Here is a 16,453-nt window from a genome sequence, read left to right on the forward strand (position 1 = left end):
GTTCTCCCTTCGGGCAGAAAGAAAAGTGCTCAAGAGAGATGCATGAAGGTTGCTTGGATTTTTGAAAGTTTGGCTCTTTTGGCCTGGTGAACTTCGAAAGACATTGTCTATGTGCAGCTACTGAGCTGTGCCACGAGCGACAGTCAGAAAGGCTGAGGAGGAGGTCAGTTCCATTTGCATGGGCTCAGGCTTCTTAATGCTTCTGTTCCTGGCCTGGGCCTCACAACCAAAAGTGCTCTCTAGAATGTCATCATACTGTGGAGAGTAAACGAGAATGTCCCAAGACCTCAGCAGCTTTGTGGTAGTTGTGTTGACTTTCTAGAGCTCCATGCATTCCAACTAGACAGCCTCACTCTGTGCAGTAACCAGAGGATCAGGAGAGAGAAGAGAGAGAGAGAGAGAGAGAGAGAGAGAGAGAGAGAGACAGATCAGCGAGAAGACAAGTGGTGGAGGGCGGGAGGCTAGGTCTCTGCAGTTTCAGACAGCATCCTTGCAGCTCTGCCAGACGCATACCCTTTGCCAGCCGCATACCCTGTGCCAGGACACATGCCCTGTGGCCCTAAGCAAGCTCATCTTTGTGTGCCGAGTCCATGTTTCCATATATGCATGAAGAGATGGCTTTATTTTCCCTGGGGGCTTGGCAACCCCAGCACTTCATCCTCCTACGGTGCCCCACTGGTTGCACTGAGCTCCTAGGAAGGACAGGATTTTGCTGAGTCGCTCAGCAAACTGGGGAAGGAGCTGAGAAGTGAGCCCATTGTAGGAATAAGACCACAGAGTTTCCTGCTGCCATAGTCAGAGTGGATTCCGGGTAAAGACTTGCTAAATGAATGAATGAATGAATGAATGAATGAGTGTGTGCTAACTTTCCAGAGTTAATGTAGACTGCAGAGATTCTGCTTCCATGAGGCCTTTGGAGGGAAGGAAGGGCTGGTCTGAATGGTTAGACACTTTTTCGTTTTGTTTTGTTTTTTTCAAAACAGGTTTCTCTGTGTAGCCATGGCTGTCCTGGTAGACCAGACAGGCCTCGAACTCACAAGAGATTCACCTGCTTCTGCCTCCTGAGTGCTTGGATTAAAGGTGTGTACATCACCTGGGAACCTGCTAGAAAGGCAGGTTTCCAGGCCCCACTACGCTAGTAGCACTTCTGGGAGCTTGACCAAGTAAGTTTTCCAGGTGAGCTGAACACTCGATAAAATGTAAGTGTGGGATTCTAGAGTCACCTAATCTAAACAACAACAACGATGACAATTGTTATTTATTAAGCTGTGCAATGTTATTCATTAAGTGGCACTGTTTACCCTTTTGAGAAAAGCCCCTCTAAGAGTTTATTAAGGGGAGGAAGTAGAAAAGGGTGCTTAGGCCTATGGAAAGATTGTTCAGGAAGAGAAGGAGGGATATGTGGAACCCGCTTTTATGGATTTCCCCCAGCACATGCGCATATGGGTTTATGTAGCTACTCCATGCATGAGCATAGATTATGTGATCACACACAGCTCAGGGATTACGTAGGACGTAAGGCCCTAGGGATGACTAAGCATCTTGCCTGGCTACTGGACAGAGCATGTTCGGTCACGTGGCTGGGAATTCTAACAATAATAAAAATAGAAACACGTAAGTTTAGGTATAGCATGAAGGAGGCTCCCCCAAACCTCTTGCAGGCTGCTCACGGTTTCCTTGTAGCTCACTTCATTTCTGCTGTACTTTGCCACTCCAGCTGGCCTAACCCGTCTGTGGTTCTCTCCAGAATCTCTTGGGTGCTGGCCCCTGCCTGGACAGCTCATCACCAGGTGTAGCCTCTTTTGGGAGACTTCCCTAGCTAAACCGCTCTCTTCCTGATCTGGCTTCCCTAAGTGCAAATGCGAATTGTCTCCTTGCCACATCAACTGGAAAGAGTAGCCCCTGCAATATAGTAAATCCTCAAGGCAAACAGAAGTGGAGCGATCCTCCATCAGAGGGATCAGCATACACTGGAATGTGAGGTGCGTTTTCAGGCCACCACGCTTTGCCCTACCCTGTACCTGGCATGGCCTTTCCTTCATCCAGGAAAGCCTGCCATAGTACTGCAAGAGCCAGGACAGGATTCCCTCCTGTAGGAGGCTCTGCCACCTCCCATAGGTACCACTTTACATTTGTTTGGGTCCCTGATTCGAGTGTCACCGCTGAGAGAACTTTAAGAGAATGCCAAGAATGCTGTTTCTCATTACAAAGGATTCCCTTTCCTCCTAAGGTGTGAGCCACTTCTTCAGACTCAGCCTCTGGCGTGTAGAAAGGGTGAGGGTGGAGGGGCCTGGAAATAACATCTAAAAGGAGCCAGAGTACAAAGGGGGTTTGGAGTGATTTGTATAATGATTTGCATAGGGCATGCAAGTCATTGGAGCTTGTGGGAATGAATGTATGGCTTAGGTTCCATCCTGCAAGCACCCTTGGCTTCTGCTTGCTCCCAGCCTCACTGCTGGAGCTCTTGTTAGGCAAGTGGTGGCTTTGGATGGTTCCCGAGACCCTCCTTACCATTCTTCTAGAAGCAGGCTGGGGACCTATGTTGACCGGAAGAGTGCCTTGACTTCCTCCTGTGCTGTTTGCTGGATGGCATTATGACTGAGCTCTCACAGCTAAAACCATTAAGGGCTGCTCTCTTTTTAATTCTTTGTGGTCGCTCTCGTTCCTGCCTTAGAGAAACCTCTGATTTTCACTTGTGAGATGCTCGGCTGAGCTTGTCATACCCTAAAAGGTGATTTTAGTTCTCTGATGCCAAAGAACCCTTTTCTGCTAATCAAAACACAGCTGCAGAGGCCCGTGTGATTTGCTAATGGGCACCCCAACTCGGGGGTATGTCTGTCTATACCTGGAAAATAGATGTAATTAGGATAACAGATATCATAAGGATATGCTAATGCATCAGGTAAAAACGGGCCGGAAAGACGACAGGCTCATGCTGCTGAATCCTACCAGACCAGCTGTGCAGCTTAACCAGAGGCCAGCGCCGTCATCCCCAAGCCTGCTCCAGTACCAGTTCTAGAGACCTCTCTGCATATGCTTCAACCCCTCTGCTGGGCACCTCATACAAATGATATTTAAAAACAAAAAAAAAAATTTTTTTTGAGATTTCATTTTATGTGTCTGAGTGTTTGTCTGAAGGGGTGTCTCTTCTGTGGGTCACATGCACTCAGTGCCCTCTGAAGACAGAAGAGCTCATCAGATACCCTGCGACTGGAGTTACAGATGGTTATGAGATACCATGTGGGTGCTGGGAATTGAACCCCCATCCTCTGAAAGACCAGCCATTGTTCTTAACTGCTGAGCCTCACATTACATTTTTAATGTCAACTTAGGTACCCCTAATTTTCTGAGGATAGATTTTCAGTAGTTCCAGGTTTGATGAAGTTGCAGGAGGTGCAGCATCTTAGAGACATGTGAGGTCAAGAGGGCCAAGAGAAGAGAGCCATTTCATTTGCCTTGAATAAGCATCCTATCCCTAGAGTGACAGTGTTGTGACTGACCTGGCATATCCTACCATTTCAGCACCACCGTGGGAGGAGGGCAGGGAACTTGTTGGAAGGGACGGGTTAATCTCTGTTGCAGCCTCTTCCTGCTGTGTGCACTTGGGAAAGGGACTCACCCTTCTATGCCTTGGGACCCTCAGCTTTAAATGGGCTCAGTCCTATTACCTCACTCAAAGGGCCTGGCATGGTGGAAGCTCAGATAACATTACTTTGGGCACAGTTGTGGAGGGGTAAAGAGAGTCAAGGAGCAGCCCAGGCCCCTCATTCCACGATATTACACCATCTCCCTGCTCTTAGATGATGTCTGCCCACTCTGAACCTCAGCTTCCTCATTGGTAAAGTGGACTGGGGCGCCTACTTTCCTGGACTACTGTAAATTGACAGTCACTCTAAGTAGACAGGGGACAGATGTCTTGGGGATTCAGACCAGTTAACAACAGTGCATCACTGAACAGGTATAGCCGTGCATGTCAGGTTTGGGCTCTACGCCCACATGGAGCTGAGTCTGATGGTACTGGAGAGACCCTCAATCTGAGAGCTCTGTTTCTTGCTCATCTGCTCCACACAAAGTAACCGTTTCCTACTGAAGGACTAACTACACTTCCCAGCTTCCTTTGCGGACTATGAAGGTCATTTCTGCCCCTTTAAGAATCCAAATCTTCCCCTGTAGACATTTTGGTCATTTGCACACTTGAGTGACAAAGACATACCCTCAGTATGAATAACATGGTCCCTCCTAAGGTCAGACCAAGCATTTCTTTCTACCTTCTCTCTACAGCAGTTTTTTTTTCTCCAGCTTTTTAAAAATGATTTATTTACTTTTATGTGCATTGGTGTTTTGCCTGCATTTATGTCTATATGAGGATGTCAAATCACTTGGAGCTGAATTATAGACAGTTGAGAACTGCCATGTGATGCTGGGAATTGAACCTGTGTCTTCTGGAAGAGCATCCAGTATTCTTAACCACTAAGCCATTGTTGTACCTGTTTCTCGAAACTCCCAGAGACCACCAAGGAGCCAGTTCCCGATGTAAGCACACAAGGGTCCTTTTATTGTCAGGTTCGAACCTGGGCCACCACAGGGCAGATGGAAGGAAATGTGGCAGTGCCTACGAGCCCAGGTGTAGAGAGTTTTTATAGCGGAAAAACTGCAAGCCAGGAATTATATGCTTTGGCATCTTGGGATTGGGTAGAAGGAATATGGGGCAAGATGATTTTTTTTGAAACTATTGGTCTAGACTTTTGGCGCGAAACCACATTTGAAACTATTGGGTTGGACTTTTGGTGGGGAATCACAACTTGCTGAGCAGGATTATCTGGGTGGCTCAGCAGGATTATCTAGATATCTTCAAGGGCCATAAACCACAGACGGGATGTCTGCAGGAGGATACTGCCCTGTATCCGTTCTAGTTGTCATGGCACATTCCTGAGGTCCTTTCTGGAATGGAATACAGCAGGTGGTCTAAGATGGTGACCCTACCCTAAAATGGAGTCTGTATTGCCTTCACACCATCTCTCCAGCTCTATGGCTGGTTTTGAAAATAATGTAATATGTGGTGCTAAAAGGCTCAAGATGGAAAATCCTAGCTGCTGAAGTCCACCCATAGACCAACCTCCCTGGCTTTCATACAAGCTCTGGCCCAAAAGTGCCCAACTAGGCCATCTCTCAGGCAGCCTGTTCTTTTCACTCTCTGTCTCCACCTTTTCTCTCTTACGTTACTACCCTGACAGTCTGGCCTAGGTGGGCAGCCACACTGCATCAGCTAGAACACTCATGTAGCATAGCAAAACACTGGGACAAGGTAATCTGATGGACCTAGCGCAGAGGTACCTAGTTAGGTTTCAGGGCTCACTGGAGTTTCCTTAAGTTGAAGTGGAGGCCTTCTACTGGTTGCAAGACACTAGCCCTGCAGCCCCTCAACCCCAGAACTGTAGTTGTTGGGGATTCCCACTTAACGTTCTGGGTGTCCCAGAACATAAAAGATGCTCTAAGCAGCTGAGGGTAGACCTGTTTTTACCTTGGCCCTGGGCCCAGCTATGGCTTCCAAATTTTCTATCCAAAGTACCCTCAGCCTGGCTGCAGGCTAATCTAAAAGCTACATTTGGGAGACCTCATATCAGGTTCACTTGTTCAGCTCTAGATTCAAATCTGTCCTCAAGATACATTGGACATATGGCCACTGTTGGCCCCAATTTGGGAACTTTTGATTTCTAATGCCTAAACTGATTTAGTTAACTCTATAAGATGGAATGGTAGCCTGGTCCGAGTCCCCATCCCCCATAAAACCCACAGTTCACTTTAATCTTTCTCAAGGTTCTGGCTTACAACTACACCCAGAGCCGGGATGCCCATAGCCATTTCTGTTGGACTCCAAACTTACATCTTTCCTAGCTCAGATAGCACAGAACCCTTTGCCTTATGCTTGTGGCCTGGGAAGTTCTGCTTGTATCTTCAGCAACTAAGAGGTAAAAGCATTCCAGGTTGTCTGCTCCCTTCTGCAGACACACACCAACTGGTTATGGATATGTAGATCACCAGGTTCAGTCTTACAGAGATTCAAGTGTCTTTTGAGTATGAATAATATTGAAAAATTGTTACATGCTGTTCTACTATACTACTATAAAAGGCTGGCCCTGGAGTTTAAATGTGGGCCATCTGCCCTAGAGCAAGCATGTTTGTTTAAAAGTTTCCTCTGGCCGGGCAGTGGTGGCACACTCCTTTAATCCCAGCACTCGGGAGGCAGAGCCAGGCAGATCTTTGTGAGTTCGAGGCCAGCCTGGGCTACAGAGTGAGATCCAGGAAAGGTGCAAAGCTACACAGAGAAACCCTGTCTCAAAAACCAAAAAAATATATTTCCTCTGAAGTCTCAGTCCTGGCTCAGGTTGGCCACCTGACTCTGTGGCAGGGGGAGAGAAAAACAGAACATCCCAGGAACAGATACTTGGCTCTTGAGAACAACCAAGAAGTAAACACAGGGGTTACAAATGGCAAGGTGTTTAAGTCTCTGAATTCTCTCTCTTTTTAAGTCTCTGAATTCTCTCTCTTTTTCCCTTGGTTTTGTTTACTGTCTTTAAAGCTTTTGCTGGAACTTTCACTTTCTGTATTTTAGCATTTCTAAGCTCATTGAGTGTGATTTAAAAAGGATGTATAGATAATCTTAATTTGCTATGACACACCATGTATGTAACTTGGGTTCAACTCTTGCTTAGGAACAGGGTGTGTGCCTGATGGGTTCCCTTCGAGTACCATGTCACTTGCTACCATCTTGGCTGATGACCTAGGCTCACCTTGGAATACCATGTGACTTGTGGACATCTTGGAAGTCATGTGATTCAGCCAACATCTTTATTAAGGATAAAAAAAGGGCATGCCATGTGACTTCACCATCTTGGTTAAGGTGACCACATGGTATAAACCAATCAGAGCAGCACCCATAAAACAACTACATTCACTGACCTCTCTGCTTATCATGACTTTTATCAGACTAAGGAGGCAACACCAGCTTCCAAGATAAGGTTTGTTTTGAATCTGAGTCATAGAGAAAAACTGGCATTTTGTAAAACTAGACTGAAAAAGGCCAATCTCTCTGTGAACTGTATTTATGGTTTTAAGTCTATTTTGATACTAATGGATTGATCTTTAATTCAAGACTTATAATTTTTAAGGCTTATAAGGAACAGGGATAAAATTGTAAAATCCTAATCTTATAAAAGAATTACTTACTAATTGTAAATTGTTAATTAGGATATACAAGCTAATGGTTAGTCATGCTAAGTACAGATGTAATTTAGAGACAAGGTGTTATGAATTTTGCATTCGGGACCAAAGCATGGCCAGACCAGGGCCCACTCATGGGAGAAGACATGCTGGGCAGATGAAGCAGGGGTGGGAGTGGGGGGTGGGGTGGGGGTGGCAGCGGCATGTGGGCAGTCTTTTACACCCAGGTGCTGCATCTATGTGGAGAGTTTATTATAATAGAGAGATGAAGAGAAAGATAGGAAAGAGGGGGAGAAGAGAGAGAGAGAGAGAGAGAGAGAGAGGTTCATGCCTCGTGGGAATGGAGAGAGAGAAAGAGAGAACGCAAAGGGGGGTTTCCTTTATGTCAGGATGTAGGGCAGCCCCAAGGGACAAGATTTCAAGGGGCGGGTGGCTCAGAATATTAGCACAAGGTTGGAGGGAGAGATCAGTTTTTATCTGTCTTCCATCCCAGAGTCTCCTGTTACCCTCCATCATGTAGTATTCTGCATGTGTTATCAAATTAAGCATAAAGCAAGTAAAATAAAACAAGTTTAAAGGGAACTTAAAGTTTGTTTAATGCAAAATAATATTCAAAATCAAGTATATTTTAAAAATTGGTTATGAAAAAAAATGAGTGCTTGAGTAAAATGGGTTAAATTTACAGAGTACACTTGCAGGCAGGAAAGCCCCAGGCTCAAGTAGTTCCCTTAGATGGAGCTCACGTTCCCTTGGGTGGAGCTCACGTTCCCTTGGGTGGAGCACCATCCCACCAGAGTAAGTTGCATGCTAGCCTCCTTACAGGACAAGGATGCCTGGAAAATAAGACTGGAGAAAACAAACCAACCCCTCCTCCTTATCGAAAGAATGATTCCTCCTGTCTTACATGAGAGAGGGATGGATTCTCTTGCCCAGAGGAGGATCTCAGAGTCTGCACCCACATCCTAAACATCTTACACAGCAGAGATGCAAATGTCAATTACTCACATGTCAGTTCAGGAGACACTGAGGGCAGTGTCTCCTGAGCTGACATGTGAGGATGCTGTGAACAGGGGAACCTCGTACATAAGCCTACCACCGACTGGCATGGGACCTGCCTGATAGTTCAAGAGGTCATGCCCTTTACCCCAGCATTCAATTCCTCCTCCCAGCAAAAACTAATGTCAGGGTCTATACCCTAGTCACCCATATTGCCTGATTATGGGAGGATGCTCACCAGATACTGCCATCAATCTCACAGCTTTGGAAGGTTATTCAGAATATCCAAATGGTGTCTTTGACGGTTGGTTTTGTGTCTGTATTGTCAGCAATGATTTTATTAAGTGATATCCCAAGCTCTCAGGCTCTTCAGGAGGCGATAACTCAGATGAAGGAGTTTCTCTCCAAGCTGGGCTAAGCTGCGGTACTTTGAGAATATAATCCAGTCTCTACCCAACAGAGAGCTCCGAGGCCAAGCCTGTGCTCTCACCTTGAAGCCTACAAGGAGCATAAGGGCTTTGGCAGTGAAGTCAAGTGCCTGAGTGAAAAGAGACCTTAGTGTTCTCCAGGCCTCCAGTGAGGCTTGGGAATATTTTCTTAAACAATTCCAAAAGCCAACAGCTCTTTAATTTAACCTTGCTTTATAAATGATGCTTCTGAACAATCAATCTATTTTTAAATAGACTGATGTTAAGGAATATGCTTACTGCTGTCAGTGTGTGGTGACCTAGAGATTTGTCCTTCTGCAGAAGGAGTAAAGCATTGGCTTTAGCCGTCTTTGTTAATTCAGTCCATGTTACATGTAAATTATTTGTTACAGATTTGACGTGACTGACTGCTTCATCTATTGGTTGAGTGTATGGAATGAGAATGCAGAGGATTTTTTGTTTTGTTTTGTTTTTTAGGTTTCTGTTAATAGGGTTAATAATTTACAAAACTTTGTAAAGTGAATCATTTACATTTGACAAGACAAATTACATTTGTCTCTGGAAGTAGTTTTTAAATTGGAAATTGGAAATAATTTCTTTCTGAGGAATACAACTTAGAATTAAATCGTCTCTTTACACGGCCTGACAGTATAAAATATAGTCACTATATAATCTTGGAATATAACTATAACAATTTATGTTAAAAATATGCATTGTCATGTTTTCAAATACTGGATATGGTCTTTTAAGGTAATAGTCCTAATTTTTAAAATTTTACCTTATCAAATTGTTTCTAACCCAAAATTTTGTTTTACTTGAGATACAGCTTTTGTTAATCAAATAATAGCTGGTGTTGTTAATATTTAAAACAAATATATAAAGTTCATCATTCTTGGAAGCAAGGAGTATCACTTAGACACTTTCTGTTCAGAGTCACCCATTGGATGCTGACTTTAACTGACTTCTTTTACTAACCTTTCAGGAGCTTGTTCCTCATGCAGAAGACTGGTGTAATAAACAGCTAATTAGTCACCTTATCCTTCCACAGAACTCAGGCACATGGTCCAGCCAGTTGTACAATTGCATTTAACCTTATGTCAACTCTATATTTAACCTTATTTTATATGGACTCACGTTAATCTCAATGTCAACGTTTTCCCCATGCAACGTTCTCTTAATGTTCCCCACAAAGTTGTACAGTTATTACCTCCTGACTTACATTCTGGATCTTTGCCAACTGCTAAGTTCTCTCATGGCCCCTTGGATGGACCCTCTTCTGGGGCTCTCTAATTGCTGCTCCCCTCCCTTCTGTCAGCCTTGAAGCAGTTACCAAGAGATCAATGTCCCCGGACCTTAATAGTTCAGAGGACCTATAGCAGGGGACCAGTGGGTCATGGATCACCCATCGTATCTCTCTTCTTGCTGCTCTGGACATGGTTTGGGGACTCAGACCTGAAACAGCTGGACTGAAGCCTCCTTTGCCTCAATTACTCTCTGTCTCACTGGCTCAGATCAGCTCAACGTCCTCCAGGACCAGCTGGACTCCATGACTGCTGCAGTACTCCAAGGTTAAAAAGGCCAGGATCTGACTCCTGCTAAGGATGGGATTTGTGCCCTCCTGGAACAATCCTGTTTCCACACCAACAAATCCTAACTGGTTAGAAATGGGGTCTAAAGACACAGGCACTAGACAAAACTTCCTTCTGGTTCCCTCCTGCTCCGGCTCCTCCCCTGGGTCACTCTTTCCTCCTTATTACCCTCACACCTGTGTTGTTACCCCGAATTCAAATGTTTCCTTTTCCGAACTTCACCCTGTACCCAGACAAATGTTCCACGTCAGCTCTCCCAATAGCACTTACCCTCAACAAGTTCCATTTGCTCCTGATACATCTGCAACACATTGCATCTTTTAGCTGCCATGGAGAAACTGGCTAAAGGGGTCATCCCTTTCACCCCAGACCAGATACAGTCCTTTCCACCAGTCTGCTATTTCCTCCTGTTCCCTTCCTTTGATGCCCTGTCCTCTGTGCTGTGGCTGCTGGCTCATCTGTACAACAGTCCTGGCAATGGGACCAATCAACTCTATGCCGACTTTCTCCACCTCTGTTCCTCCCTATCCCTCAACCTTCCTGGAAAATCTCTGTTTTACTCTGTAACCAATTTGCCGGCTTTCAGCGCTCTAATAATTATTTTCCAATTCTCTTCAGGAGTATGGGACAGCCATCGCTTGACCCATCCCAGCGGATCAAGTTTAAGACTTCCCTCCTGCTGCATGACCAGAGGCCCCCCTCTTCGATGGACCGAGAACTACGCTGGCTGACATGGACCCTCCTCGGCAGAAAGTAGCTCTAACACCCCTCCCCGCATTTGTCTCTCCTTTCAGTTAGGAATGGTAGTTTCCTGCTGAAGGACTACACTTCCCAGCTTCCCTTGCAGACTTCAGAGGTCATTCCTGCCTCTATAAGGGGCCCCAACCCATCTTCCCCTGTAGGCATTTTGGCCACCTGCACCTGTGAGTGACAAAGAGTCCCTCCATGTGAATAGACGTGGTCCCGCCTAAGGTTAGGCCGAGCCTTTCTGCCTTCTCTCTTTCTCTACACCTGCTTTTTAAAAGAACACAAAGGACTGCCTAACCCTGTGTGCACACCTCACAGTAGGACTGTTACCCAGCCAGCCAGCAGACCCTTGGTATGGGCATTCAGCGCTCATTAAGCCATGGGGGCCTGCGTGTGCACATTCAACTTGGGGCCAGCGACAATGCTGCCCCTCCTTTTTTTTTTTTTTTTTTTTTTTTTTTTTTTTTTTTTTTTTTTTTTTTTTTAATTTGTCTCCTAGGCTGTCCCACAAATCTCAATTCTCCCACCTTAGCATCCTGATTGCTGGAGTGTACCACATGCACAGCTCAGGCCTTTACTCTTCTTACTTTTTCTTTGTTTTGTGCCTGTGTGTCTGCAGAAGTGAGTGAATACATGAGCCATCCAAGTGAGTGGATAACTGGGAGGTAAATTCTGCCATGAGAGGTTTCTCTGTCCTGTGGTGCAGTGAGGAGACGAATGTGACCTGCCCCACAAAGAGTGAGTGAGGGTGACATGGGCTCATCTATCTGTATCTCAGGGTCCTTGCTTTCAGTTGGCCTCCATGGCAGTGACAAACAGATGACATGGTTTGACTTTGGGTCATATCTTGGTTTTGCCTTCATTATTTCTTTCTTATTTAGTTGTTTGTAGTACTGAGGATTTGAACCCAGGGCCTCTTACATGCTAGGTGAGTGTTCTCCCACTGAGCACTAGTCCCAGTGAACTGAATGATAAATGGCGCTGGTTACTGAGTGAAAAGGTCACGAGGCGCAGCCATGACTGCCTAGTAGCAGAGCTTTATTAGGAGGAAGAGGGATGGGGGGAGAAGAACCAGGCCTGGGAAGGAGCACGTGCAGAGAGAGGGAAAGATGGTGGAGGAAGAGGGAGCAGAACAGAGAGAGAGGATGGGGTGTGAGTCATGGCTTTTTAAGGCCCAGGTGGGCCTACAGAGCTACACCACATGCGCTGATTGCGTGACCACACTGCGAGCATGTAGTCACCAGCGCACACTGATGACGTAAGACGCAATACCCTTTGCTTAACTCCTGAACTGTGCATGTGCGGTCATGCAGCTGGAGTGAGGGCAGAAGTCTAACACCTAGTCCTTATTATTTTTTTTTAAATTATTAGTTTTAAAACATGGTCGGGAGGTTATGCTGGCTTTGAACTCACTCTGTAGTACAGGCTAGTATGAACTTGTGATCCTTCTGCCCCTCAGCCTCCTGAATAACTAGCCTGGTTTTACCATATCCTAGCTGTGACCCTATTTGAATTTCAGCTTCCTAAAGCTGGCTGAACTTGACTTCTTAAGACTCAGGTGCTGATTCTGTAGGTCCGTGTGTCCAGGCCTGGCATGTGCTCGGTGGGAGGTGGAGAGTGAGTTACTCCACCCTACATTTCGAACCACAGAGCTAGGCTTCCTGTTTCCTATGCAGCCTGTCTCAAGCCCCAGACGAGAATGCCATTCCTTATCACCCGCAGCACTGATGGTTTTATTCTGCTGAAGGCATCAATGTTTGCTCAGTGGTGTAAGTCTTAAATAAGCATCTACATGACATGCTGCAGATGATGCAAGTTGTCTGTGGAGAGATCATCTCACTCGATCATGTTTCCATCATTATCTGGGGCCTCTGCAGCAGGCAAATCTCTGCAGCTACTAAATGATAACATTAGTCCTAATACCATGTAAAATGACTAGTTCCTCCGGGTAGGTTTATTTTTAATAGTCTGTGTCAGCAGCAAATGGCTGGGAAGACCCCAGAGGAAAAGCCCCGCTGGTCTAGCTCTCACTGAAGTGACGATATGGATATATTTAATATCTATATTAAAAACCTTTTAGGCGCTGTGGTGATATTGAACTGGATAGTTAGAAGCGTGGCAGGAAAAAAATCCAGGGCTGTTTATAGGCACTCAGCGGCATGTGCTGTACAGCTTCTTGAGGTTGTTTAAAGTCAAACCTGGGCTTCAAAAATCTTTGACAGACATTTGACTCCTGCGGTAAAATGCTCGGAAACTCAAGCCCAGTGGGTTGGATCCCTCCCTTCCCGCTCTTCTGTAAGTCGGTTGGTAAGTTTGCAGCACCATTAAACTGGTCACTCACTCACATCCAGCAAGGGTGAATGAGCGTGCACCTGAGGCTGCATGCACTTCATTTGCGTGTCCACAACACACTTGCTTTTTCTCCAAAAGATGGCCAAGGATTCTCAAAGGGAAAACACTCCTCCCCCACCCTTTTGTTTTGAGACAGGGTTTCACGATGTAGCCTTGACTAACCTGGAATCTACTACATAGATGAGGCTAGTCTTAAACTCAGTGATTTGTCAGCCTATGCCTCTCCAGTGATGGGATTGAAGGACTTGGCAACAAAATACTTATTTATTTATGCTTTATGGCCCAGGCTGGCCCAAACTCTCATGCTCCTGTTTAAACCTCTTTAGGCTTGGGCCCCTGCCTAGTTACAGATTGCACGTTAAAATCCCACAAAGAGTGGTGGATGGACGTTGATTTGGAGCTGATGCGGAGGAAATGGGAAATGTACTGCTTTCCCGTCCCATGTGCCCGGACTGTGCTCATGGTGTGCTCTTCAGGCTTTTGCTGAAAGGATGCCAGGGCTGGTCCAGAAAGGAAGAAATGCCAGTGGGGGGGGGGGAACTGCTTGCTGAGTCAAGGAGAGGGAGGTTCGGGCAGAGATGCTTGTTCCCAGGGGCAGAGGACAGATGCCAGGATTCAGGACTGCGTCAGCCAAGGGCCCTTCTCCCTCTGTGGCCCCCACACTGACCTTTTAGTTTTAACCCAAGACAAAGCAAATCTGGCTCCAGGGAGGGCACACTAGCAGACTAGGGTGGACGATGGCTGTGATTTCATCCCATGGGATGCTGTTACTCATAGTCAGCCACCATCCAAACATAAGAAATCCCAGAAACAACCAAACTGTAGTTTAGCTCTGAAAATTAGAAACAATTAATAAGTTTTAAATCATGGGCCATTCTCTGTAGGGCGAGGAATTCTCATGCTGTTGGGCTCAATCCCACTGGTGCTGTGAGTCATGCCTTCTTCCAGATGATCCGAACGTTCACGTCATCTGCCTAATCCCCTAGACGCCGTCCCATGGTGGGGGAAAGGATTCTGTGCATGTACCTTAGACGGTGGCCAGTGTCTGCATAGAGATGACTTAATCCAGTGAAGTTGTGTGTTCCCTCTCTGGATTTGAAGGCACAGTCTTCCCTACCCTCTATAATCAGGAGGATTTTGTTTTATTTCATTTTTAAAGGCATCATTTTATTTATGGGGGGTGGGCACACACACACACATGCCACAGCACACATGTGGAAACCAGAGAACAACTTTGTAGAGTTGGCTTTCTCTTTCTGTCTTCATACACATTCTGGGAATTGGACTCAGGTCATCAGGCCTTTGCCACAAGAACTTTTGTCTGCTGAGCCATCTTCCAGGTACATATTATTTTATTTTTATTTTTACTATTTGTTTAGGTGGAAGTCCTGCCAGTGCCATATATTCCCAAGGAGTCTGGGATGGTTAGGTGGAAGCCCCACCTCTCTCTCTCCCCAGACCCTGCACCTAAGAAAGCCTGCTAAGAGTCAGCCCCTCTCTTGGGAGGCTCAAGACCAAGCCCACAGGCTGCTTGAGACCCGGTCACCATACATGCCAGTCACCATACCTGCCGGTCACCATACATGCCAGTCACCATACCTGCCGTGTGCTCTCTTGCTCTCTCCCCTGCCTTCCCTAGTCACCTAGGAGTTGCTTCACTTTGTTTTTTAAACCTGGACTTAATAATTCAGCTTGATTGGCTTATTGCATCAGCGGCAGAAGATACCCAATAACCGGGGATCCAAAACTTACCATTACTTTCCAGACAGAAGAGTAACCCACGTGGTCTGGAACTCCCATATAGCTGAGGATGGCCTTGAACTTCTCCTGCCTCCACCTCTTGAGTAGTGGGGATGACAGGCACATGCCACCATGCCAGCTTTACAGGATTTTCAGTGTCGCAGAGTCCTTCCATCCACCCAGCTCTCAGGATCTCACCTGTCCGTTTCTATGGGGGACTGGCTAGACTGAAGGGTTCGCCCCGAGACTCAGGAAACAGAGGCTAGAGGGTCTTGAATGAGACTTCTGTGTGTGTGCTGTGGGATTAGAGGTTTCCTCCGCTCTCTTTTGCATCCAAATAGAAAAACCGTGATCATTTGGCAAGACTGCTGTTGGGAGCTTGTAAAAGAGGTAGGGAAGAAATCCAACTGCCTAGTCAGAGAGGCCTTGTCTTCAGCTGATCACTGACCAGAAAAGCTTGTTAGGAAAAAGCTTCCCAGCTGTGAGTCAGGGCCAGCATGTGGGGGTGGGGCCTGGGTAGGGCCGGAAGTACTCTGCTGGGATGCTTGATTAGGATGAACTGGGAAAAAGACATAGCCTGTGATACTCTGAGAGGAACAGTGTCTACAGGCCTCTTGCCCTGACCAGTTTTGGCAAAGGTGGGGCCTTGAGCATATTTCTTGGGTCTGGCTTTCTCTGAGAATACCAGAAGTCTCACCATGCATACATGGCATCCTTCAGCACAGGATGTCATGGAGAAGTGGAGATTAGTTCAAGGTCACACAGGATCCAACACATACAAACTCTCCCTCTCTGTGTCTGTCTCTTTGTTTGTCTGTTTGTCTTTGTATATGTGTGTGTGGAGGTCAGAGGTTGATAGCAAGTGTCTTCCTCAATGGCTCTCAAGCTAATTTTTTTTTTAAAAATTATTTTTACTTTATGTGCATTGGTGTTTTGTCTCCATGTATGCCTGTGTGTGGCTTTCTGATCTCCTAGAACTGGAGTTACAGGCAGTTGTGAGCTTCCATGTGGATGCTGGGAATTGAACCTGGGTCCTCTGGAAGAGAAGCCAGTGCTCTTAATCACTGAACCGTCTATCCAGCCCCAACCACCTAATTTCTTTGAGACTAGGTTTCTCACTGAATCTGGAGCTTGCTGATTCAGCTAGGCTGACTGGCTGGCAACCCCCAGGGATTCTCCCGCCTGGTTCCCAGTTCTGGGAGTATAGGGGTAGGCTCAACTTCTTCACGTGGGTTCTGGAGATCAAACCCAGGTCCTCAGGCTTGCATCATGAACCATCTAACTCGTACAGGGAGAGAGAATACTGTTGTTAGTCTGTTTCCCATTTGAGAGCATCAAGGCACCAAGATGTTGAGTAAGTGGCCCAGAACACACAGTGGC

At 46.2% G+C, this 16,453-nt stretch overlaps 1 protein-coding gene across 1 annotated transcript in view; it reads left to right on the forward strand.

Moving 5' to 3' along the window:
* LOC114694555 (nucleolar MIF4G domain-containing protein 1-like) overlaps positions 1-12,294 on the forward strand; it is a 33,807-nt gene extending 21,513 nt beyond the window's left edge. Inside the window, exons 3-4 of the mRNA XM_037206470.1 lie at positions 10,853-10,987; positions 11,601-12,294. Coding sequence (XP_037062365.1) covers positions 10,853-10,987; positions 11,601-11,610 — 145 coding nt within the window. The 3' untranslated portion in view covers positions 11,611-12,294. The remainder of the gene's footprint in view (positions 1-10,852; positions 10,988-11,600) is intronic.
* The last annotated feature ends 4,159 nt before the right edge of the window (positions 12,295-16,453 follow it).

This window comes from Peromyscus leucopus, chromosome 5, assembly GCF_004664715.2.
Source record: "Peromyscus leucopus breed LL Stock chromosome 5, UCI_PerLeu_2.1, whole genome shotgun sequence".
In the NCBI taxonomy this organism is placed as follows: Eukaryota; Metazoa; Chordata; class Mammalia; order Rodentia; family Cricetidae; genus Peromyscus; species Peromyscus leucopus.